The following is a 24,659-nucleotide window of genomic DNA, read 5'->3' on the forward strand; positions in this document are numbered from 1 at the left end:
CTCTGTTTCCTACCTTTTACAGTGTTAGCTCTTATGATCCATTATTTATGGTATGATGTAAGGGTTGAGGTTCATTTTCTGGCATATGATATCCAACTGTTCCAGCAATATTTGTTGGAAAGACCCTAACTGGATTGTGGTCCATGTTGGAAAGACCACATTGAATTACTTTGGTAACTCTGCTGAAAATTTGTTTGCCATAAACGTGCAAGACAATAAGTGCATGAAAGGATGCTTAAGATCATTAGTCATTAGGGAAATGCAAAAAAAAACTACAGTGAAATACCAATTCACATCCACTCCGATGGCTACAATAAAAAAGAAAAAACAAATGTTGGTGAGGATGTGGAGAAATGGGAATCCTCATAATTTGCTGCTCAGAATATAAAATGTTGCAGTAACTTTGGAAAACAATCTGGCAGTTCTTCAAAATATTAAACACATAGTTACCATATGACATAGCAATTCCACTCCTAGGTATATACTTGTTCTCAGCAGCATTAATCATAGTAGCCCCAAAGTGGAAACTACCTTAAACATCAATCAGCTGATGAATAAACAAAATGGGATATATATATACATACACACACACATATATATATACATACACACATATGTGTGTGTATGTATATATATACATACACATACAATGGAATATTATTTGGCCATAAAAAGTAATGAGGTACTGATACATGCTATAACATAGATGAATCTTGGAAACATTAGGCTAAGTGAAAGAAGCCAGTCACAAAGACCACATAGTATATGATTACATTTATATGAAATGTCCAGAATTGGCAAATCTACAGAAATAGAAAGTAGATTAATGGTGCAAGTGGTGGTATAGGGGAAATGGGGAGTAACTGCTAATGAGTACAGGGTTTCCTTTTGTGGGGGAGAGAAATTTTCTAAAATTAGGTTGTGATGGTGGTACAACCCTGTTCATTTATTAAAACCCATTGCATTGTACACTTTAATTGGGTGAATTATATGGTATTGAATTATACCTTAATAATGTTGCTTTAAAAATCCCCCTCAAAATTATTGATTTAAATTTTTTGTTCCCTAAAGCTATATTCTTGTTTCTACCAGTACCATAAAACAATTGTTATTTCCAGTGTTTGAAACAGCAGCTGTCTCCTCTCTTACACTGTTAAAATAAAATTTCTTCTAGTCACAAAACTCACATAGGCACACTAAGATTAAAAAAAAAAGTTTAGTTTCACTGATGAGTCAATTACATAAGAAACAGCAAGCTAAAGTAAACAGAAAGTATAATGGAGAACTTGCAGACCACTGGCGATACAAACTCAGACCTCAGTTTCACTCTCTTGTTTTCCTCCTGCTACGTGGGTACCACCTGACTAGTGAGAAGATGGAGGACTGCCGCTTCCCCAAACCCTTCATGGTATAGGAGGACTTCAACTTCGTGACCTTCCAAATTCTCCTCGCATATCAACCTGTATTTTTTATATTAGAAACAAAATTTTTCCATAGGTTTAATTCCTCCTTCCAAACAAGCGCATATAAAGGAATCAAGAAATAGTCAAGAAGGGAGGAAATTGCCATCACCTGTGTCTTTATAATTCACAATGTCAGCATTTGTCGGCATGTGCTACACTGTTTGCAGCTGATGCTTTAGCTCCTGAACCTGAGACGTAGAGTTGGAATGCCTGTGAACACTTGGGCCAGCCTCAGAGCTTGGCTGAGAAAGGACTACAAGCTACAAGAAAGATGCTGGGCAGGTGGGGGTGCCATCTATTACTTTCTGTTTTCAGAGGGAGGGACAGAATTACAGAGAAGCCTCATCAGATGGCAAGATGAAGCCAGGATCCTGTGTCACACATGTTTACTTTAGTCCTTCAGACAAATATGTTCCGTTCAAATACCAATTTATTCAACTTTCCTTCTTTCATGAGTACACTACACTAAGCTACAGAAAAAAGGCTCTCCTCATCAGTCCATGGTTATATAACCCCCTGTATCTGGCATAATGATATTCTACCTTTTTTTAAAATTTATTTTTGTTATTGGAGTATAATTGCTTTACAATGTTGTGTTCATTTCTGCTGTACAATGAAATGAATCAACTATATGTATACATATATCCCCTCCCTCTTGGACCTCCCCCGCCCCATCCCACACATTTAGGTCATCACAGAGCACCAAGCTGAGCTCCCTGTGCTATACAGCAGCTTCCCACTAGCTAGCTATATTATACATGGTAGTGTATTTGGCAAACCTAATATCCCAGTTCATCCCACCCTCCCCTCCCACCCCGTGACCACACATCCGTTCTCTATGTCTGCATTTCTATTCCTGCCCTGCAAATAGGTTAATCTGTACCATTTTTCTAGATTCCACATATATGCATTAATATACGATATTTGTTTTTCTCTTTCTTACTTCACTCTGTATGACAGATGCTAGGTCCATCCTCATCTCTACAAATGACCCATTTTCATTTCTTTTTATGGCTGAGTAATATTCCATTATATATACATACCACATCTTCTTTATCCATTCATCTGTTGATGGACATTTAGTTTATTTCCATGTCCTGGTTATTGCAAATAGTGCTTCGATGAACACTGGGGTACATGTGACTTTTTGAATTATGGTTTTCTCAAGGTATATGCCCAGTAGTGGGATTGTTGGGTCAAATGGTAGTTCTATTTTTAGTTTTCTAAGGAAACTTCATACTGTTCTCCACAGTGACTGTATCAATTTATATTCCCACCAACAGTGCAAGAGGGTTCCCTTTACTCCGCACTCTCTCCAGCATTTATTTTTTGTAGATTTTTTGATGATGGCCATTCTGACTGGTGTGAGGTGATACCTCATTGTAGTTTTGATTTGCATTTCTCTAATAATTAGTGATGATGAGCAGCTTTTCATGTGCTTCTTGGCCATCTGTCCGTCTTCTTTGGAGAAATGTCTATTTAGGTCTTCTGCACATTTTTAGATTGGGTTGTTTGTTTTTTTAATGTTGAGCTGCATGAGTTGTTTATATATTTTGGAGATTAATCCTTTGTCTGTTGATTCGTTTGCAAATATTTTCTCCCATTCTGAGGGTTGTCTTTTTGTCTTGTTTGTAGTTTCCTTTGCTTTGCAAAAGCTTTTAAGTTTCCTTAGGTCCCATTTGTTTATTTTTGTTTTTATTTCCATTACTCTAGGAGGTGAATCAAAAAAGATCTTGCTGTGATTTATGTCAAAGAGTGTTCTTCCTATGTTTTCCTCTCAGAGTTTTATAGTGTCTGGTCTTACATTTAGGTCTCTAATCCATTTTGAGTTTATTTTTGTGTATGGTGTTAGGGAGTGTTCTAATTTCATTCTTTTCCATGTAGCTGTCCAGTTCTCCCAGCATCACTTATTGAAGAGACTGTCTTTTCTCCATTGTATATCCTTGCCTCCTTTGTCATAGATTAGCTGACCATAGGTGTGTGGCTTTATCTCTGGGCTTTCTATCCTGTTCCATTGATCTATATTTCTGTTTTTGTGCCAGTACCATCTTGTCTTGATTACTGTAGCTTTGTAGTATAGTCTGAAGTCCAGGAGCCTGATTCCTCCAGCTCCGTTTTTTTCCCCCAAGACTGCTTTGGCTATTCGGGGTCTTTTGTGTCTCCATACAAATTTTAAGATTTTTTGTTCTAGTTCTGTAAAAAATGCCACTGGTAATTTGATAGGTATTGCATTGAATCTGTAGATTGCTTTGGGTAGTATAGTCATTTTCACAATGTTGATTCTTCCAATGCAAGAACATGGTATATCTCTCCATCTGTTAGTATCATCTTTAATTTCTTTCATCAGTGTCTTATAGTTTTCTGCATACAGGTCTTTTGTCTCCCTAGGTAGGTTTATTCCTTGGTATTTTATTCTTTTTGTTGCAATGGTAAATGGGAGTGTTTCCTTAATTTCTCTTTCAGATTTTTCATCATTAGTGTATAGGAATGCAGGAGATTTCTGTGCATTAATTTTGTATCCTGCACCTTTACCAAATTCATTGATTAGCTCTAGTAGTTTTCTGGTGGCATCTTTAGGATTCTCTATGTATAGTAACATGTCATCTGCAAACAGTGAGTTTTACTTCTTTTCCAATTTGTATTCCTTTTATTTCTTGTTCTTCTCTGATTGCTGTGGCTAGGACTTCCAAGACTATGTTGAATAATAGTGGTGAGAGTGGACATCCTTGTCTTGTTCCTGATCTTACAGGAAATGCTTTCAGTTTTTCACCATTGAGAATGATGTTTGCTGTGGGTTTGTCATATATGGCCTTTATTATGTTGAGGTAGTTTCCCTCTATGCCCACTTTCTGGAGAGTTTTCGTCCTAAATGGGTGTTGAATTTTGTCAAAAGCTTTTTCTGCATCTATTGAGATAATCATATGGTTTTTATTCTTCAATTTGTTAATAGGGTGTATCACATGGATTGATTTGCGTATATTGAAGAATCCTTGCATCCCTGAGGTAAATCCCACTTGATCATGGTGTATGATCCTTTTAATGTGTTGTTGGATTCTGTTTGCTAGTATTTTGTTGAGGATTTTTGCATCTATATTCATCAGTGATATTGGTCTGTAATTTTCTTTTTTTGTAGTGTCTTTGTCTGGTTTTGGTATCAGGGTGATGGTGGCCTCATAGAATGAGTTTGGGAGTGTTCCTTCCTCTGCAATTTTTTGGAACAGTTTGAGAAGGATGGGTGTTAGCTCTTCTCTAAATGTTTGATAGAATTCACCTGTGAAGCCATCTGGTCCTGGACTTTTGTTTGCTGGAAGATTTTTAATCACAGATTCAATTTCATTACTTGTGATTGGTCTGTTCATATTTTCTATTTCTTCCTGGTTCAGCCCTGGAAGATTATACCTTTCTAAGAATTTGTCCATTTCTTCCAGGTTGTCCATTTTATTGGCATAGAGTTGCTTGTAGTAATCTCTTAGGATGCTTTGTATTTCTGTGGTATCTGTTATAACTTCTCCTTTTTCATTTCTAATTTTATTGATTTGAGCCCTCTCCCTCTTTTTCTTGAGGAGTCTGGCTAATGGTTTATCAATTTAGTTTATCTTCTCAAAGAACCAGCTTTTAGTTTTATTGATCTTTGCTATTGTTTTCTTTGTGTTTATTTCTGCTCTGATCTTTATGATTTCTTTCCTTCTGCTAACTTTGGGTTTTGTTTGTTCTTCTTTCTCTAGTTCCTTTAGGTGTAAGGTTAGATTGTTTATTTGAGATTTTTCTCGTTTCTTGATGTAGGCTTGTATTGCTATAAACTTCCTTCTTAGAACTGCTTTTGCTGCATCCCATAGGTTTTGGATTGTCGTGTTTTCACTGTCATTTGTCTCTAGGTATTTTTTGATTTCCTCTTTGATTTCTTCAGTGATCTCTTGGTTATTTAGTAACGTATCGCGTAGCCTCCATGTGTTTGTGTTTTTTATGTTTATTTCCCCTGTAATTGATTTCTCATCTCATAGTGTTGTGATCAGGAAACATGCTTGATATGATTTCAATTTTCTTAATTTACTGCGGCTTGATTTGTGACCCAAGATGTGATCTATCTTGGAGAATGTTCTGTGCACACTTGAGAAGAAAGTGTAATCTGCTGTTTTTGGATGGAATGCCCTATAAATATCAATTAAATCTATCTGGTCTATTGTGTCATTTAAAGCTTCTGTTTCCTTATTTATTTTCATTTTGGATGATCTGTCCATTGGTGTTAGTGAGGTGTTAAAGTGAGGTGTTAGTGAGGTGTTAAACACTATTAGTGTTACTGTATTAGTATTAGGTGTTAAACACTATTATTGTGTTACTGTCGATTTCCTCTTTTATAGCTATTAGCAGTTGCCTTATGTATTGAGGTGCTCCTATGTTGGGTGCATATATATTTATAATTGTTATATCTTCTTCTTGGATTGATCCCTGGATCATTATGTAGTGTCCTTCCTTGTCTCTTGTAACATTCTTTATTTTAAAGTCTATTTTATCTGTTATGAGTACTGCTACTCCAGCTTTCTTTTTCCATTTCCATTGGCATGGAATATCTTTTTCCATGCCCTCACTTTCAGTCTGTATGTGTCCCTAGGTCTGAAGTGGGTCTCTTGAAGACAGCATATATATGGGTCTTGTTTTTGTATCCATTTAGCAAGACTGTGTCTTTTGGTTGGAGCATTTAATCCATTCACGTTTAAGGTAATTATCGATATGTATGTTCCTATGACCATTTTCTTAATTGTTTTGGGTTTGTTTTTGTAGGTCCTTTTCTTCTCTTGTGTTCCCACTTAGAGAAGTTCCTTTAGCATTTGTTGTAGAGCTGGTTTGGTGGTGCTGAATTCTCTTAGCTTTTGCTTGTCTGTAAAGCTTTTGATTTCTCCATCGAATCTGAATGAGGTCCTTGCCGGGTAGAGTAATCTTGGTTGTAGGTTCTTCCCTTTCATCACTTTAAATATGTCATGCCACTCCCTTCTGGCTTGTAGAGTTTCTGCTGAGAAATCAGCTGTTAACCTTATGGGAATTCCCTTGTATGTTATTTGTCGTTTTTCCCTTGCTGCTTTCAATAATTTTTCTTTAATTTTCGCCACTTTGATTAGTATGTGTCTCGGTGTGTTTCTCCTTGGGTTTATCCTGCCTGGGACTCTCTGCACTTCCTCGACTTGGGTGGCTATTTCCTTTCCCATGTTAGGGAAGTTTTCGACTATAATCTCTTCAAATATTTTCTCGGGTCCTTTCTCTCCTCCTTCTGGGACCCCTATAATGCGAATGTTGTCGCGTTTAGTGTTGTCCCAGAGGTCTCTTAGGCTGTCTTCATTTCTTTTCATTCTTTTTTCTTTATTCTGTTAAGCAGCAGTGAATTCCACCATTCTGTCTTCCAGGTCACTTATCTGTTCTTCTGCCTCAGTTATTCTGCTATTGATTCCTTCTAGTGTAGTTTTCATTTCAGTTATTGTATTGCTCATCTGTTTGTTCTTTAATTCTTCTAGCTCTTTGTTAAACATTTCTTGCATCTTCTCCATCTTTGCCTCCATTCTTTTTCCGAGGTCCTGGATCATCTTCACTATCATTATTCTGAATTCTTTTTCTGGAAGGTTGCCTATCTCCACTTCATTTAGTTGTTTATCTGGGGTTTTATCTTGTTCCTTCATCTGGTATATAGCCCTCTGCCTTTTCATCTTGCCTATGTTTCTGTGAATGTGGTTTTTGTTCCACAGGCTGCAGGATTGTAGTTCTTATTCTGCTGTCTGCCCTCTGTGTGGAAGCTTTTAAATTGGATGGAGTCCCACTTGTCTTTTCTTTTGTTGTTTGTGGTTTTGCTCCAAAAAACCATTGTGAATACTGATATTGAATAGCTTCTTCCCTCCTGTTGAGGAGGTCTTACGTTTAAGCCTTTATGGTTTTGGTCCAAAAAACCATTGTGAATACTGATATTGAATAGCTTCTTCCCTCCTGTTGAGGAGGTCTTACGTTTAAGTCTTTATGGTTTCAGGTCTTATGTTTAAGTCTTTCGAGTTAATTTTAAGTTGGTTTTTGTGAGTAGTGTAAGATAGATAGGGGTGAAATTTCATTTTTCTGCATGTGGTTATCCAGTTTTCCCAACACCATTTGCTGAAGAAATTATCCTTTCCCCACTGGATGTTCCTGGCTCACTTATCAAGTAATAGCTGACAATATATGTGGGAGTTTAATTCTGCGCTATTTTCTTCCATTGGTCTGTGTGTCCATTTTTATGCCAGTACCATACTCGTTTAATTACTATAGCTTTGTAGTGTAGTCTCAAATCAGGATGTGTGGTGGCTTTGTTTTTCTTTCTCAGGATTGCTTTAGCTATTTGGGGTTTTTTGTGGTGCCATACACATACAAATCTCAAATAAACAATCTCACCTTACACTGCAGGGGGTGGAGGTTCAATCCCTGGTCAGGGAACTAAGATCCTGCATGCTGCATGGTGTGGTAAAAAACAAACAAAAAACCCCCCAAAAAAACCCAAAACCAAAATGGTACCCTGATTCTCTGTAAGCCCAGGCTGAGGCACTTTATTTTGCTTACTTTACCATTCCTCAAACTATCATTAACTAAAGTAATCTGGGTGTATCTTATTGTTCAGCCCATACTCCCCTTCCCTGAGAACTACCTCCCCACCTATGCAGGCCCCATTGGCAATGTTGATACTAAATGACAACACCCCCCTGATCAGAGCTGATTGGATCAGAGCTAGGCACTTGACGAAGTTAGACTCATCAGATTCTCTTCAGGGCCTTGGAACTTAGACACTACTCAGTTTCTGGAATTGAAATGGGTTGCTGATGTAGCCCTGGAAGGCCATCTTTTGTTAGGTGAAAGCCACTATGCAGAAAGAAGCAGAGACAAGCGACCACAGGAACTCTGAGAGACAGAAAGGGTAGCTGCTTTGGTTCTTGGTGGCTTCCCTGGTTAGAGATTTCCCTGGTTAGAAACGTAGAGCCAAGCTACATTTCTGTTCTGGGTTGAGAGAATTCTGCTCCTCCACTCCCCATAGTAAATTTCCCTTTTTGCTTAGGCAGTCTGAGTGGGTATCTGTTATTAGCAACAAAAAGAAGTTTAAAACTAATGTTTCAGTCCTGGTTAGGGGAAGGGAGAGGGATGGACTGGGAGTTTAGGGTTGCAAACTATTACATTTAGAATGGATAAACAATAAGGTCCTACTGTGTAGCACAGGAAACTATACTCAATATCCTGTGATAAACCATAATGGAAAAGAATATAAAAAAAGAATGTATGTATGTGTATAACTGAGTCACTTTGCTGTACAGCAGAAACTGGCACAACATTGTAAATCAACTATACTTCAATTAAAAAAAATCAATCAATCCTGGTTTAATACTTCCTACCTTGTTCCCATAACATTATTCAGGCTCAATAGCTAAAATGATGCTGTACTTGGGTAATTTTTCAAAAGATTCCTCTAAATCTCCAGCGATTGCCCATGATAATTAGTTTTTACTGACATTTTAATAAATATTAGAATCACTGGATAAACACAGTGTTATGATAATGTTGTTTTCATTTCATAAAATAGTGGCATGGAAAGGACCTTAGGGGATGTCTAATTCAACCCTTCGCTTTCAAGAAAGAAAATCAAGGCCCAGAATGGCCAAGAACTTTGCCCACTGCTGGGATTAGAAACTTGTTTCTGTCAATACTCAGGCCAAGGTCCTTGTCAATGAATTTTTTAGGGCCAAGATGGTATTCTCCTTGCTTTAAATTTTAAGTGAGATCACTAAACAATATTTACTGACCGCCCACTTAATTGGTCAGGACCCTTTTAGTCACAAGTTAAAAAAAAAAAAAAAAAAGCTCCAGAAATAACTTGTTTCAGGCATGGCTGGTTCCAGGCTCAACATTACTGTGAGGATTCTCTCTCTCCATCCCTAGGAAAGACTTTTCACAGGTGAGGCACCTATAAGACTCACATCCTTTCAGCTTAGCTACCTCAGCAGTACAAGCCTGATTATCCTTGGACTTCTCAGTTACATGAGCCAATAAATTCCTTTTTATTCCCTTAAGTCAATTTGAATTTGGTTTCTGTCATGTGTAGCAAACATTCTGACTAAAATTGAGCTTATCAAAGAGTTCTCCACAAACAAGGATAATGGTAACCAATCAGAATCTCTCTTTAAACCTTTGAATATAAGAGTAGGCAATTTAAGCAGAAGCTGAAAGAACATGCAGAGAAATCAGCAATCCAGGGCATGATGAAAAGAAAACTTACTCTCAACATACTGTCTTGGCTTCTATTCTCTACCTCTTCTATCTACCTTACATCTTCTGCTTAGTCAGAGTTTCTGCTTATTCATAACTTCAGCTTATTCTTGGTCCTATCAGCATCACAGCCTGGATTGCTTCGTAATATCCTAAACTGATTTGACCTGGAACACTTTTCTTAGAAATGGCAAAAGGGGGCTTCCCTGGTGGCGCAGTGGTTGAGAGTCTGCCTGCCAATGCAGGGGACACGGGTTCGAGCCCTGGTCTGGGAGGATCCCACATGCCGCGGGGCGGCTGGGCCCGTGAGCCACAATTGCTGAGCCTGTGCGCCTGGAGCCTGTGCTCCGCTACAAGAGAGGCCACGATAGTGAGAGGCCCGCACACCGTGATGAGGAGTGGCCCCTGCTTGCCACAATTAGGGAAAGCCCTAGAACAGAAACGAAGACCCAACACAGCCATAAATTTAAAAAAAAAAAAAAAAAAGAAACGGCAAAAGGTGACTGTCAGCAAAGCCTTCCGGGCTTTACACAGAACAAGCAAGAATAGGTTTCCTCTTTCAACTTGGTAAAGTTCCTCATAACATCCTAGGATCAGAAATTACTAATGTTATAACTAATGCGGTGACCATATTTGGATCAGGATGTGGGCTTCCCTATGGCAGGAGGCTTGACAAGACAATGAAGATCCTTTGCAGGTAAGTAATCGTGCCTGCAATTTTCTTGGATCCTAAAGTTACTTAACATCTCTGAGTCTTGATTCCTGTGGCAAAAAATGAAGGAAATAACCCACTTCATTGATTTGGAATAAGAAAGGAAACATGTAAAATGGCTGGTACACAATCAGTACTCAGTGAATATTAGTTCTCTTTCTCCAAATTTTAATATGTCATTTACTATAAGAAGTGTTACCCAATTATCTCCTTTTGCTCAAATGTTTTAAAATGTATATGATGGAATGGTATTATTTCCACATATGACAAATAGTTCAAACGAAGAATCAGGATTTTTTTTAACCGTAAAAAGTTCTGCAGTTTTTCAAATGTTTTATTGGATTTAAAATTCTTTTAAGGGATATACAGATATACAATTAGTTTGATCAGCTACCAATATATTTTGGTATCCCTTTATTTTTGTACTCAAGAGCCAGTTCACTTTTTCTCCATGTTCAATACTTAACTTTGGTAAAATTTTGCCATGTTCGTCTTCACCTGCTACTGAAGCATGAGTGTTTCCACCCTGCTTGGTATAAGCTGCCCTTTTGGTTTTCTTCTTGTGGGTATGTTTTGTAGGACTCTTCTGTTTTTTCTCAACTTCACTGCTTACATCCCACAACATTATCTTCCCATCATTCCCTCCAGTAAGCAGCAAATAGGATTCTGGCAGAAAGCAGACATGGGATACCCCTAAGGTGTGGCCCTTAAATCCCAGTTCCTGTTCACACTTGACTCCCATCACCCTAAAGATTCGAATCTTACCATCTTCTGCACCGCAACTAAAAATATTGCCACATGATGCCACAGACACAGAGTGGGCTAGGGCGGGGTTTAAAAGCTGACCAGGTGATTGTGGGTCTTCCATTTCTTCTGTTTCATCCTCCTGCAAATTTGTAATCCAGAGTGGCCGGGCTTTCTGAAGGTTCCACAGCATCACCTTTAAATAAGAGGAAGTTACATAGTTACGGTTCTAGTCAGTTTGTTTAACTAACATGTTTATTCCACTTCTAACAAAATCATCAAAGTAGTCTGAGAATGATTAGTAGGATACATTTCCTGCAATATTAAAAAAAAAAATTCAGATGGCACCACGACATGCCAGTGGGATGCAACCCTGGTGCCAAAACTAGAATGCCAATGGGCAGTAAGGAAGATAGAATTTAGAAAACAAGATCCTGAGTAATTTTCGATTAACAAACCCATTAAAGTGTAATCCAAATTTTTAAGCAGATGCCAGTTTCTTTGAGTCATTCTACCCTCATCTCTGCAGGTAAAATTGAAGATTATGAAATTTATTAATTTTCGTCTATGCTTGTTACAAGTAAAAATACCTATCAACTAAATAAACTAAACTAGAATACCACTGAAATCATTTTTATCTGGAATGCTTTTCCTTTCCTTTCACATTACCCAAATTACTCATCCTAGGGGCATAGCTCAAATTGTGTCCCTCTAGGAAGGCTTTCCTAACTATTCCAGCCCCTTTTCTCTTTCCCATATTTAATTCCTGTTCTATTAATTGACATATACTACTAGCTTTTCAGTTTCTTGAGATTTAATTCATCTTTGCTAATGTCTAGCATAGTACCTGGAGAAAAGAGCAGAAATTCTAAACAAGTCTGTTGATTAATTTGACATCCTGGTATACTTAGCTTTTTGTTGTTGTTCCCTACCATGATCTTGGACCTACTAAGCGAATTTAAATTAAATGCTAATTAGAAACTGTTTAAAACAAAACAATAGACTCTGTGAACTGATTTTACTCTATTATCTAGCAATTTTCTTCCCATAGCAACCAATTTGAAAAAGAAAATATTCTTCATACTTTCAGAGAGAAAAGACAGCTGTATTTTACCATCTAGTACTATCCCTGAATTATGACTCACAATTTAAAATGGACACTAGGATAAGCATAACCTTCTTTAGTCAAAAGCACAGATCTGAATTGACAAGATTACTACTGTTGATTATTAAGGATCTGGTTTTCTATTCAAGGTAACTTCCTTTAACTCAGCCTACTTTCAAAAGAAGCGACATCTAGTAACACTTATATTCTGCTTATACTAGGGAAGACACTGAAAATCTCTTTGGATTGGATTTATAACATTATACCAAGAGGCCAGCAATTGTTATACGTATGGGTGAAGCCAAAATACTAATAAATTGAAATAAAGTAAAATTTTAAAAATCAGAAAATGTAACAAAAATGAATGAGTAATAAAACTTGAGGGAATTCCCTAGTGGCGCAGTGGTTAAGAATCCACCTGCCAATGCAGGGGACGCGGGTTTGATCCCTGATCCAGGAAGATCCCACATGCTGCGGAGCAACTAAGCCCGTGCGCCACAACTACTGAGCCTGCACTCTAGAGTCCGCATGCCACAACTACTGTAGCCCGCGCGCCTAGAGCCCGTGCTCCGCAACAAGAAGCCCGCGCACTGCAACCAACAGTAGCCCCTACTCACCGCAGCTAGGGAAAGCCCGTGTGCTGCAACGAAGCCCCAACGCAGCCAAAAAAAAAAAACTTGACATGGCAATAATCTCTATAAAAAACCTGAACACAAGGAAAATGGACATTCTAAAATCTACTAGCTTAACTGTATGGCAGGTATCCCCAAGTTCTTTTTCACATAGCCCCATAATGCCTGGATTATATTTTCTGCCCCAAGACATCCAAACATGAACTACACCCGAAGTGTTTTCAGCAGCTTAAACATTTTTGTATTTACTTAAATCATCTAAACGTGTTAATAGCCATTTCAGATTCTACCAACCCAGCAGTCATTTCCAAGTGTTGAAGATTCCCAGATTGTTCCTGCCTGGACATTCCCTTTGTACTTCTTTACTCTTCCTAACTGCCCAAGAGTCCAAGGTATCTCACAATTTCTCAACCACCTCATCAAGCAGTATCACCCTAAGCAAGAGAGGTAAGGTATTAAAGGAAAAGAATATTAAAGAAAATTGATTTGAAGGAAAAGTATACAAGAGTTGAGGGCTTAAGGTCCAATAAAACGTCAAAGGGAGAAAAAGTGGACAACTGGCAAATGTTAAGAAGTGAATGCAAGCATATCAAATTGACCCTGTTCAAAAATTTCTCCTACAAAAACATTTATTTCCACATAAAAGATTCATTTTCAAGGGGGGAAAAAAAAGGCTCCTCCACTGTCCCAATCCTTAAGTTCTGTACTAGAGATCTTTCAAACTCCAGAAAGAACAAACCTTTGAACCATTTATTTTCAAATGTGGAAATGAAAGAGAAAGAAAACCAATGTGTATGCTACAGAAATCCGTGATGGCTTCAAATTTCCAAAGGTCCTTACAAGATAAAACTATATTTGAGTGGTGGTACACATGTATTTATTTAATGTTATTTTTTATACCTTATACATATATTATGAATATTATTTTGGGCCTATTTAATAAAAGATTAAGCAGTTTCAAGTGTATTAATAAATCATACTTCATTCTTAAGGTCCCTGCCTCTTTGAGTAAGCATTGCCTATTTAATTTTATTTTTTATTTATTTATTTTTAAAATTTTATTTATTTATTTATGGCTGCATTGGGTCTTTGTTGCTGCACACAGGCTTTCTCTAGTTGCAGTGAGCAGAGGCTGCTCCGTTGCAGTGTGCAGGCTTCTCATTGCAGTGGCTTCTCTTCTTGCAGAGCATGGGCTCTAGGCACATGGGCTCAGTAGTCGTGGCTCTCGGGCTCTAGAGCGCAGGCTCAGTAGTTGTGGCGCACGGGCTTAGTTGTTCCGCGGCATGTGGGATCTTCCCGGACCAGGGCTCAAACCCATGTCCCCTGCATTGGCAGGCAGATTCTTAACCACTGTACCACCAAGGAAGCCTGCACTGCCTATTTAAACCGATCTAAATCAAAGGGTATAATTTTTATAATTTGTATAATAATAAAGATAGGTGTGTTGAACACATCTATTATATGCGGCAATAATTCAATTCCTGCCTTGAGATAAAACACACTTGTTCAGAGAGAAATAACTCATCATTAACCTGATAAGAACTCCCTTCCACTATTATGCCTACATTCTTGGACTCCCCCATAGACTGGCTATTCTTAAGGTTTAGAAAAATACCAGATAATCAGGTTTTAAGAAATACTGATAAATTGGAAGAAATTATAGTTTCAATGTCAGTTAAAGAAGTAATTTTTTTAAAGTGTGGCTGTATTATCCTGGCCACTGTTGTTATATCACAACCCAATGCAGAAGTTAATCTACAGTGAATTTTTAGCAATTCTTGACAGTCAAATCAAAAAGCAATTACCAAGGGCTTCCCTGGTGGCGCAGTGGTTGAGAATCTGCCTGCCGATGCAGGGGACAAGGGTTCAAGCCCTGGTCTGGGAAGATCCCACGTGCCGCGGAGCAACTAAGCCCGTGTGCCACAACTACTGAGCCTGCGCGTCTGGAGCCTGTGCTCCGCAACAAGAGAGGCCGCGATAGTGAGAGGCCCGTGCACCGCGATGAAGAGTGGCCCCCGCTTGCCCCAACTAGAGAAAGCCCTCGCACAGAAACGAAGACCCAACACAGCCAATAAATAAATAAATAAATAAAATAATTAAAAAAAAAAAAAAAGCAATTACCAAAAAAAAAAAAAAAAAAGCAATTACCTAAGCCTTCTTCTCACAAAACATTTATTTCCTATACTGTTCCCTAGCAGCTGCCTGCCACTAAACATTCTCATCTAGAACTGGAGGTAAAATGGTAAATTCTGGGTGCCTGCTTCTTATCTAATCTGTGATTGCTGCACACCTAATTGTTTATTGCCATGCCTAGTAGTTAATTAATGAACCAGTGATTGAAAACTGGTATAGCTTAAGGATGAAAGAAAGACTAGTCAAACAGACACTGTACAATCTGCCTACTTAAAACAGATATCTGACTGGTTGTGTAGGTCTTTCTGCCCAACCAAGTAAGCAGATTATCTCCACTAGGATAGAAAACGTAGGAGGTTTATAAAAGTTCTGGACAAGACCTAGGAGTAGAAAAGGAGTTTAGAGGTTATGGGGTCACTGTGCCTTGAAGGTGTAAAATGATTCTCAAAAAAGGCACTACAAATTTTTGGTCGGACAATTCTTTATTGTTTAGGGGCTGCCCCAGCACTGCAGGACAACCACCGATTCTTCCTACTAAATGCCAGTAGTTTAGGGGGAGGGGTGGCAGTCATAGTGACAACAACTAAAATTAGCCTCATTATTTCTGAATTATAAGGAGGTGTGGAGGGTAGAGGAGGGAATGGTAAAGACCACTGGCCAAGAAGTGGCCACAAGTCTTAGAAGATACTAATATATAGTTGGGAATGTAGATTAAATGCCTAGAACAGTGCTGGGCACACGTCATTAATAAACAATGGTTCTTTTTCTAGAAGTCATCTGTTCCCATACCAAGAACTGTTTCTACCACATTATCGATGATACTCTGTTTAAATATCTCTGGTATCACAGAGAAAAAATATAGACTTTTAAGCCAGAGAGATTGAGGTTTGAATCCCAATTCATACAGCTGTGGGGAAACTTAACTTGAATCTCAGTTTCCTCATTTCTAAAAAAGAAATAGTAATGATCAGGGTATGATTAAAATGAAACTAACATATGTAAAGCAGTGGGAAGTAGTAAATGCTCACCAAAGAGAAGCCATGACTATTCTCACTCCAGTGATTTTTAGAGTAAAAACAATAATAGATCCAGGCCCTCCAACTTTTTTTTTTTTAAACAACAGACTTTGTAGAGAGTGGGTGATAAACTCTGACTTTAGCATGACTTTATTTAAACAGATGTTTAGAATCAAATATTTGAATTCTCATGTTTCAGGAATGTCTTAAAGCATAGAGAAAGGAAGAGTAAAAGATTAATAATCACTCTGTGAATAAAATCTACTAGACTTTGTCAAGTTAGCATTAAACATGCAGTAGAAGTAAAGCTTATGCTTCATAAATACATAAGACATGTCAGTGGAGAACAGAAAATGGAAAGATATATTTAGCCCAATTAATAATTTGATTCTGTTACCAAATCCCATCTAGAAATTACCCAAGTACTCTCTGCAAGACATCACCTGCATATCCAGTCCACATGACACCAGGCTCTGAGGTCTTTGAGGCCGAAAAGCTACAGAAGAACAGATATTGGAATGTCTCTTCAGTGATCTGCTAACTTTCTTATTTTCCAAGTCTAGGATTTTGATTGTTCCGGAGTCATCAGCAGAAGCCAGAAGGTTTTCAGTTTCATTCAATGAAACACAGTTGATTTCTTCTTCATTCGCATGAAAATCGTCCAAGGATCCTTTGAGAGACCTGACATCCAGTATGCTAATGGTTTCTCCATGTGAGGCATAGAGCTTGGTGGGGCAGGAGGGAGCGAATAAGACACTGGTAACATCGTCTGCCCCTTGGAAGCGTGTGTGTCCTAATGGAGTCCCATCTTCACCCCAAACCATGAGATCTCCACCTTCTGCTCCAGAAGCCACTAGCCCTTCTTGACTTGCATTCAGGCAGAGAACAGGAGAAGAATGTCCACCAGTCCACTTGACTGCCATAATGGCCCAGATGACTCTGTGAAGAGGGGGGAAAAATTATAATCTCACGTTTTACATAAGAACTTCACGAAAGACAAATTCAATAAGCAATATTTCATTTAATTATTAAAAGACATCTAAAAAACTCAATCAATAAAAAAAGACATTTGAAGATCAAGCCTACAAAGCCTAGTTGAACACAAGATTGTGGTGCACCTGGCTGGCACATGCCTATATGGGCTTTCCTTGCCATCAGGGGCACAGGTAAGCCTGGTTCTCCAGCCCTTGATGTGAGGCTCACATAAGAATAAACAATAAATATATTTATTTTAAATTAAGAAAAATCCTTTTTAAGAAAGGGCTGCACAATCATCAGGTTATATCCTTTATCTGAATAATGTTTATAGAGAATGAGCCCTGGAACTAGACTCTCTGGGTTTGAATAGCTCTATTACCTATCAGCTGGGCAACTTTGGGGCACATTACTGAATCTCTCTATAATTCACTTTCATTCTCGATAAAATGGGGGTAATAATAACATCCATTTCACAGGATCAGATTGGATTAAATGACATAATAAATGTCAAGCACATATAATAGTGCCTGGTACGTAATGAGGGCTCAACAAATATTACCACTGTCACTTCTCTTACTTTTATTAGGCTAGTCAAAGTGGCATCATATATACTACACAAATGGTCCTCAAAGTATGGTCTCCAGGAGCATTAGCATCACCTAGGAACTTGTTAGAAATATAAACTGTTGGACCCCACTCTAGATCCACTGAATCAGAAACTCTGGGGTTGGTACCCAGCAATGTGTTTTAACAAGCCCTCCAGGTGATTCTGATGTATGCTAGAATTTGAGAACCTGTACTATACCAATAATCATCGGGGGAACTGGTTAAAAATGCAAACCCTTGGGTCTTACCATCGGAGACTAATTCAGTACATTATTTAATTTTATTCTCAAAACAACACTTCTGATTGGTAAATATTATTCCATTTTACAGATAGTAAAACTGAGTCTCAGAAATGTTAAATAATTTTCCCAAAGTCACCTGGCTCTTAGGATTTGTACTTGGGATCTAATACAAAGGGATCCTAAACTTCTAAACAATGAAGACCTTTTTCTAACAATTCTACTTGACAACAGGTTTAACTTGTTAGTATTCTTTGAAAGTGCAGAAAACGACTGAAAGCTGCTAATAATTCATTACTGCTTCTAAATATACTCACATATTTTTAATCACATTATCACCTACTTGAACTTATATAACAGTAGTACTTATGTGCAAAATTTAGTTTCCTGATACACTAGGCAGCCTGTATCTATAATTGTAGCTGCCACATAATACTACCCCCTGTCGTAACTACCTCCTGTGCAAAGCAAAAAAGGAAATTGGGGCAATTTATACAACTCTAAATGGTCAAAAGGAAGCAAAGAAATCTATCTGGATAAATTTAATTTTTCATTCCACAAGACAAGGGAGAATTTATCTACTAAGAAACTGCCATAGTTGCTTTACTATTTTCAGATACGATACCTGAATTTAGTTCAATTGTACAGAGATAAATTTCCTAAAATTGTTTTGAAAAATAATTTAAAATAATCTGGCGATCTGCCTAAAACTTCTATTCCCAACACAAAGGTTATTTCCTCCACTTTTAGCCACACACACAAACAAAATCACTAACTAGACTGCAAAAAATCACCAATCTAATAATAATCGAAGTAACAGAAACAAGACCACAAAATCAGATATAGCAATTTTCATATAGATAACAAGATGGGAAAAAGACAAAAAGATACATTTTTAAATTTCAGCAGAAGCACTCAATTAGTAAACAGAGGAAACTAAATAGAGACTGAAACAAATAAGTTTTAAAGGAGAGGTTTGGAGAGGAAATGACTCAAAGGGAGATAAAGACAGGGAACTCTGGTGGTTTGATTTTTGCCGACAAGTACTGAAATAGTAGTTAAATAATTTTCTACCATAACAAAGACTTGCCAAATGTTCCAGATAAACCAAGGAAAAAGGACACTTAACACAACTTAAAATGAAAGGTATTAATATTACTTAGGCTTAGGAACTGTCATTTGTGTTGACTTACATGATAAATACAATATCCTACCTTAAAATATGAAATTTGAATTAATCACTGAAAAGTTACAAATAGTTTTATTTAACTCTGTCATGAATCTTTAGGGTATTGACCACTTATTTCCTAAGTCAGAGTTTTAATTTTTCTACAATGAATTAACTTTAAAGTCCAGAAGTCTGCCCCCTACAGCTTTAGGATTTTGTGTCTATATAGGTTTTGGATCACTGTTGGGATATATTAGGTTTTTGCTAAGACAAGAATGAGGCAGGGTTTCTAGTACTTCTATTTCTCCATCACAGATCTACTCACAAAGGACCTAAGTAAATGCTGACTAGCAGACAAAAGTTTTAGCAGGTTTTCTTCCTAATATAACTCTTTTCCAGAAAAGATTAACTCAATTTTAAAGATACATTTGGTTAAACTCCACCCCAAAGTGTGAGAAGTTAGGCAATAAATGAATTTTGTACTTAAAGAGACTATTATAGACAACAACACAGTTCCTGTAAATTTTTCCATAATGGAAGCAGTAGTAACTCTTGGACTATTACAAGTCCAAGGTCAGCTCTACCTTAACCTCTATGCACCAGAGTAAAGAACAAGTTAAACTTCTAATCTCTACACCACATGGATAATATTCACTGATCACCTAGCTAGTCAGAAAAATTAAAATAGAGACCTATTATGGGGAATGTTAGGAAAAACAGTTGGGAAAGCCCCAGAAATCCATACATTCGAGGCTTTTAATTTTATCATGCAGAGTATTGATCAGGGATTCAACGAGAGCCCCCCAGATCACCTGTTTACTTAGTCTACAAAATTAAAATTATTTGTTATTATTTGAAACACATTCGAAGATCACCATCAAAAAGTGTTAAACAATCGGACTGCTGTGGTACGAAGTAGTGGGAAAAATTAACTACATATGGGTTAAATCAAAATAATCTTTCAGAAATGAGTTGTTTCTTGTTTTTCTTTTACTGGGACTGGAAAGCCTACCTGGAAATAGCTAAGTACCACTATCCCCACACTCAGGTATCAAGTCAACTAGCTTTTCTCCTAGGTAGATGCCTAAAGGGTCAAACATGGCAATTAATCATATCCCATTGTGAATCAGTTTAATTAGATAATGGATTCCTTCCTTCTAACACCTAATGAGATCATGGAGTGAGAGGGGGCGAGGAAGGTGGGGTACTATGAGAACATTTTTATAAAGGGTGCAGTGCAAAGATGGAAGTTCTAAACAGTGAGAGGGCAGAAAGAGGGTACTGAACATGGGGGAGGGGACATGGTCAGGAGGGTGCTGAGCAGGCAAGAAAGAAAAGGAGGTAGTGATAAAGGAAATCTTTTCCTACTCTGAAATCCTACCTGGGCCACTTGGGGGGTACTTTGCCACAAAAAGTCACCTCACTGACCAGACAAGATTTGCCAGAATTATTTCATCAGATCCTTCAAAGGCTCTACCTCACACCATGGCAGACAGGATAGAGGGCAATGTCTTTAATAACTGAATGCTCTCTACTCTAAACACTTACTCCTGTCATACCTCCATGTATCCACTTGTCCTTTTCAAGTGTCTATGCCTTTAAAGCTGTTCATTCTGTCTGTTCTTTGTCCCCTTCTTGGATGGACTGACTCTACTTATCCTTGAAGCTGTAAAAGAAACTTCAGTGCCTTTCCAGACAAAACTTGGACCGTCTTCCTTGGATGGCTGAAAGCTGAAAAATGAATAATAAATAAAACTCCATAGACTGAGATCTAAACAATGTGGTAGTCACTATCATTGTAATAAGTATAGGTCAACTTTTCTTGACATGTTTGAGTTTTTCAAAGCTGGCCTTGATGTGGAGAAGCTAGATAGCAACAGAAGTGGCTGAAGGGCTGTGGCACTGGCACTAGTAAGAATGAAAAGAATCTGGGTTACTAAGCTTGGAGGAAAAAACATCTGGGAAGAAGGGACTGCCAAGTAATAACCAAACACCACCTATCAGAGAGTAGAGATGGTAGGTGCTGTTCTTTTGTTTTTACTGGAGAACAAAAAATGGATTATACACAGTAAGGGAGCTTTTGGAAAGATTCCTTACTACATAAAGGCAAGACAGTGGAATTGACTACTAAGGGAATCTGTGAAACCTATTATTATAATAATTATCTCACAGAGTTGTTCTGAGAGTTATATAAACACCCCTGTAAAGGGCCTCAGTAGGGTGCCTGGCTCACATGATAGATATTATTTTCTCGTACCAAGCATTCTTTAAAGGCTGTCAGAAAACGTTCTGGCCACCTAGGAAAACGCAATATGACTAAATAATGCTGAAACTCTTTCCCTTCCAAGAAGCCTTCTGTAATTGTAGCCTCCATGTCATTCTCCCTATTGGAATTTCTCAGTTAAAAACACACTGCTTTAATTCGCCTACCAATCGTGGGTTAGTAGGAAAGACTAGGAAAAGCCACATTTTGTCCAAAAGAATGTAGCACTTAATAAGCACTTAAACGGCACTTTAAGGTTATCCAAACACTGGGGGTTGGGGGGGGGGAAGGTGTTCAAATGTGGCGACCTCGCATGCTGTATACACGCTAGGACACACGTTCTGATAAGCACTGGTACTAAGGGAGAACAAGAGGGCCTGACCAGAAAAACACGACCTCACCTGCTGAAGGATTGGCTAATAAGAAGAGGGAAGTTTCATGCGTTAGATTGGAAAAGTGAAGCAGGGACCCAAATGACTCAGCGAAAACTTATAGGAAAAGGGGTCCAGAAAAGCCGACGCGAAACCACTAGACTAAAAAGGGAAAAAGGCACCGGAGGATAGCCTGGAACCCACCGGCACTAGCCTCATACCTGCGCTTCCAGCTTCCCTCCTAGGCGCCTGGTAATGACCTCACCCGTGGGCGCCCAATCCCATCTAGCGTAGGCGGGGAGGCGCCTCAGCCAAACAGTCACATCCGGGGCCGAGAGGAACCGCGTGAGCTGGGCGTGCGCCCTTGCTTCGTGCCCTCAACCCGCATGGCGGAGCCACGGGCGCGCCACAGGGAGGCCGTGCGAGTCGGGCCGTTCCGGCGCCCGCGCTGAGCCGCGGGGGAGGGGCGGGGGACGCCCGTGCGGCCGGTGCGTCTGCCCTCAGTGAGGCGGGGCGCGTGGCGGACGCCCCCGGACAGGGGCGGGAGTGGTGGAGGGGCCGGGCGGTAGTCTGTGAAAGGGGCGGTGAGTAACTGCTCCGGTCTCAAGGCGAGGCTTGGCCTCCGGAGCAGAGACGGGGGGAAGCGGCGGCGGCGGCGGCGGCCCTCGGGCCGGCTGGTGAGGTGATGGCGGCGCCGGCCCCGGGGGCTGGGGCAGCCTCGGGAGGCGCTGGCTGTAGCGGTGGCGGCGGCGCGGGCGGCGGCGCCGGCTCCGGGGCCGCGGGGGCCGGGGCCCGGCTGCCCAGCCGGGTGCTGGAGTTGGTGTTCTCCTACCTGGAGCTGTCCGAGCTGCGGAACTGCGCCCTGGTGTGCAAGCACTGGTACCGCTGCCTGCACGGCGATGAGAACAGCGAGGTGTGGCGGAGCCTGTGCGCCCGCAGCTTGGCAGAGGAGGCTCTGCGCACGGACATCCTCTGCAACCTGCCCAGCTACAAGGCCAAGGTGAGGGAGCCCCGCGCCCCGCCGCTGCCCCCAGTCCCGCTTGTCCGGGCCACTCTCAGTGCTTCTCAGCTAAGCTTCTGAGTCGGAAGCCTCGCCTCACCATCCCGCCTTTCCACCGCTCCAGTCAATACCTTACCTTACCTCCCCGCGCCATGAAGATCCTCTTCTCTTTGGGTTGAAGTTCTGCTCCTTAACCCACCCTACTTCCGCGATACACTTTTTGAAGGGCCAGGTGGTTTCCCATCCCTGGTTTCCGTCACTCATTCTACTTTCCACAGTCTTTACCCTTAAAAACAGACCACCTCATTGTTGTAGGTTTCAATACTCTCATCCTATTTTTCTCCCTGCCCTTTATTAAATCACCTCGGCTGCCTTAACATCGGCTTAGTTTCTCAGATCTGTGCTTTCACCGCACCTTTTCCAAGCTCTGATTTATAACCATATTTTCTTTATTTTTGCCCAAGCACTCTTTAATTCCCTCCACTATATATTACAGGCTTATAAATGAGTGTGGTCCAAGGCATCCTGCTGACTTTCAAGATAGAGGCTTTAATAGAACATCCTCCCATCGGCACCACTTAACAGTCATAATACTGCCATGTCCCACTATTATTAGCTACTTCCTTGCCAACTTTTCCGTAGTTCCACCTTGATGTTGTGTCCCTTATGTTCTATTTGTCATCTAACATGCTGATTCCATTTTTGCTGCCTTTTTTCCCCTGCCAGATTCTTATGATTAGTCTCGCCTTCATATGCAAGTGAAAATGTCAAGTAGGAGATAATGGTAGGACTGAGAGGATTCTTCAAGCAATATAAATAAAAGGCCTTAAACTTGGGTTCAGTTTGGATGGAAACAGCTATTCAGAATAGCAGTCACCAAGAGCATATATGAGACAGGATAAAGTCTGACCTAGAATATGGTAAACATAAAAATACATTAACAACTAAAAAGGGAAAACATACCTTTTTAATGCTAGACTGCCAGTGGGGCCAGAATAAGGAGTAAATTTTTTTTCCATGTGAAATAGATGTAAAATGTATTCTTCTGTAATAAAACAGGTTTTAGTTTAATAAGGAATATCGCTTTTTAATATGTCAACTGTCAAGTTGTTTTTCTATTAAATGAAATAATGTTAATTTGCGAGGACAGTATTTGTACATGGCAGATTCTCAATGGATACTAGTTGTAATTCATATAGTAGAGTGCAGAAGATTGCAGTTTTGTCTTACTGTGCCTGATAAACGTGTAGATTTCATGAGTCTTATTTAGTTTTTACTTTTCCATAAAGTTTATTGTTTTTACTTATTTTAAATTAAGACATTTTTGTAATTGGTCTGTAATAGTCATGTTCACGATTCAAGATTCATATAATAATATGTAATAGATAATGTATTCATGTGAAGAATACATGATTCAAAAGAAGCAAAGTGATGTAAAGCAAAATGTCTTCCTTTTGTCCTTACACCACCGCCATCCAGGTTGGAGGCAACCTATGTTACCTATTTCTTCTGTATCCTTCCAGAGATATTTTAGGTTTCATAAGTTTTTAATACTTTGTGTGCCTTTGTACTACTAGTACTGTAGGTATTATAGACCTGTACTAATCACATGTACATTCAGATGTTGCAGGACTTTTCTTGAATATCTTGAAGATAAAAGATTAATTCAGAAGGAGTCATATAGCCTAGTAAGGAAGTCCTCAGTCTAGTAGAGGAGAAAAAAATGTATAGAAATAACTAGTGGTTATTAGATAGGAATGGTAGAAATTGTTGCTAACTGTTAGAGATATAAAAATATATATATACTAGAAGTTTACTGAAAGAGATTTACAAGTTGAGTGGATGATTGTAGAAGGTTTGAGGTTGAGATTGTATTTGAGCTGAGTTTTAAAGATGGGGAGAATGTGAACATTTTACTAAGGGGAAGTGTCCTGAATAAAAGCAAGGCAATGGGAAGCAGAGGGTTTGTA

The 24,659-nt window shown here is 39.2% G+C and overlaps 2 protein-coding genes across 23 annotated transcripts in view; one reads left to right on the plus strand and one right to left on the minus strand.

Moving 5' to 3' along the window:
- WDR53 (WD repeat domain 53) overlaps positions 1 to 22,026 on the minus strand; it is a 52,970-nt gene extending 30,944 nt beyond the window's left edge. The window contains exons 1-4 of one of the 16 annotated variants that reach the window (XR_014244982.1): positions 21,911 to 22,023; positions 16,483 to 17,003; positions 11,200 to 11,374; positions 7,447 to 10,484 (exon numbers count right to left, since the gene is read on the minus strand). Coding sequence is in view for 14 of the 16 variants with exons in the window: in XM_082393325.1 (XP_082249451.1) it covers positions 10,778 to 11,374; positions 16,508 to 16,987 (1,077 nt within the window). In the remaining 2 variants the exon portion in view is untranslated. The other 15 variants (XM_082393332.1, XM_082393325.1, XM_082393326.1 and 12 more) reach the window with 15 other exon arrangements.
- A 112-nt stretch (positions 22,027 to 22,138) lies between these two features.
- FBXO45 (F-box protein 45) overlaps positions 22,139 to 24,659 on the plus strand; it is a 54,977-nt gene continuing 52,456 nt past the window's right edge. For 6 of the 7 annotated variants that reach the window (XR_014245004.1, XR_014245005.1, XR_014245006.1 and 3 more), the window contains exon 1: positions 22,139 to 22,689. Coding sequence is in view for 2 of the 7 variants with exons in the window: in XM_082393356.1 (XP_082249482.1) it covers positions 22,375 to 22,689 (315 nt within the window). In the remaining 5 variants the exon portion in view is untranslated. The remainder of the gene's footprint in view (positions 22,690 to 24,659) is intronic. The other variant, XM_082393357.1, reaches the window with a different exon arrangement.

The sequence above is a fragment of the Balaenoptera borealis genome, assembly GCF_965194805.1.
Source record: "Balaenoptera borealis genome assembly, chromosome: 5".
Lineage (NCBI taxonomy): Eukaryota > Metazoa > Chordata > Mammalia > Artiodactyla > Balaenopteridae > Balaenoptera > Balaenoptera borealis.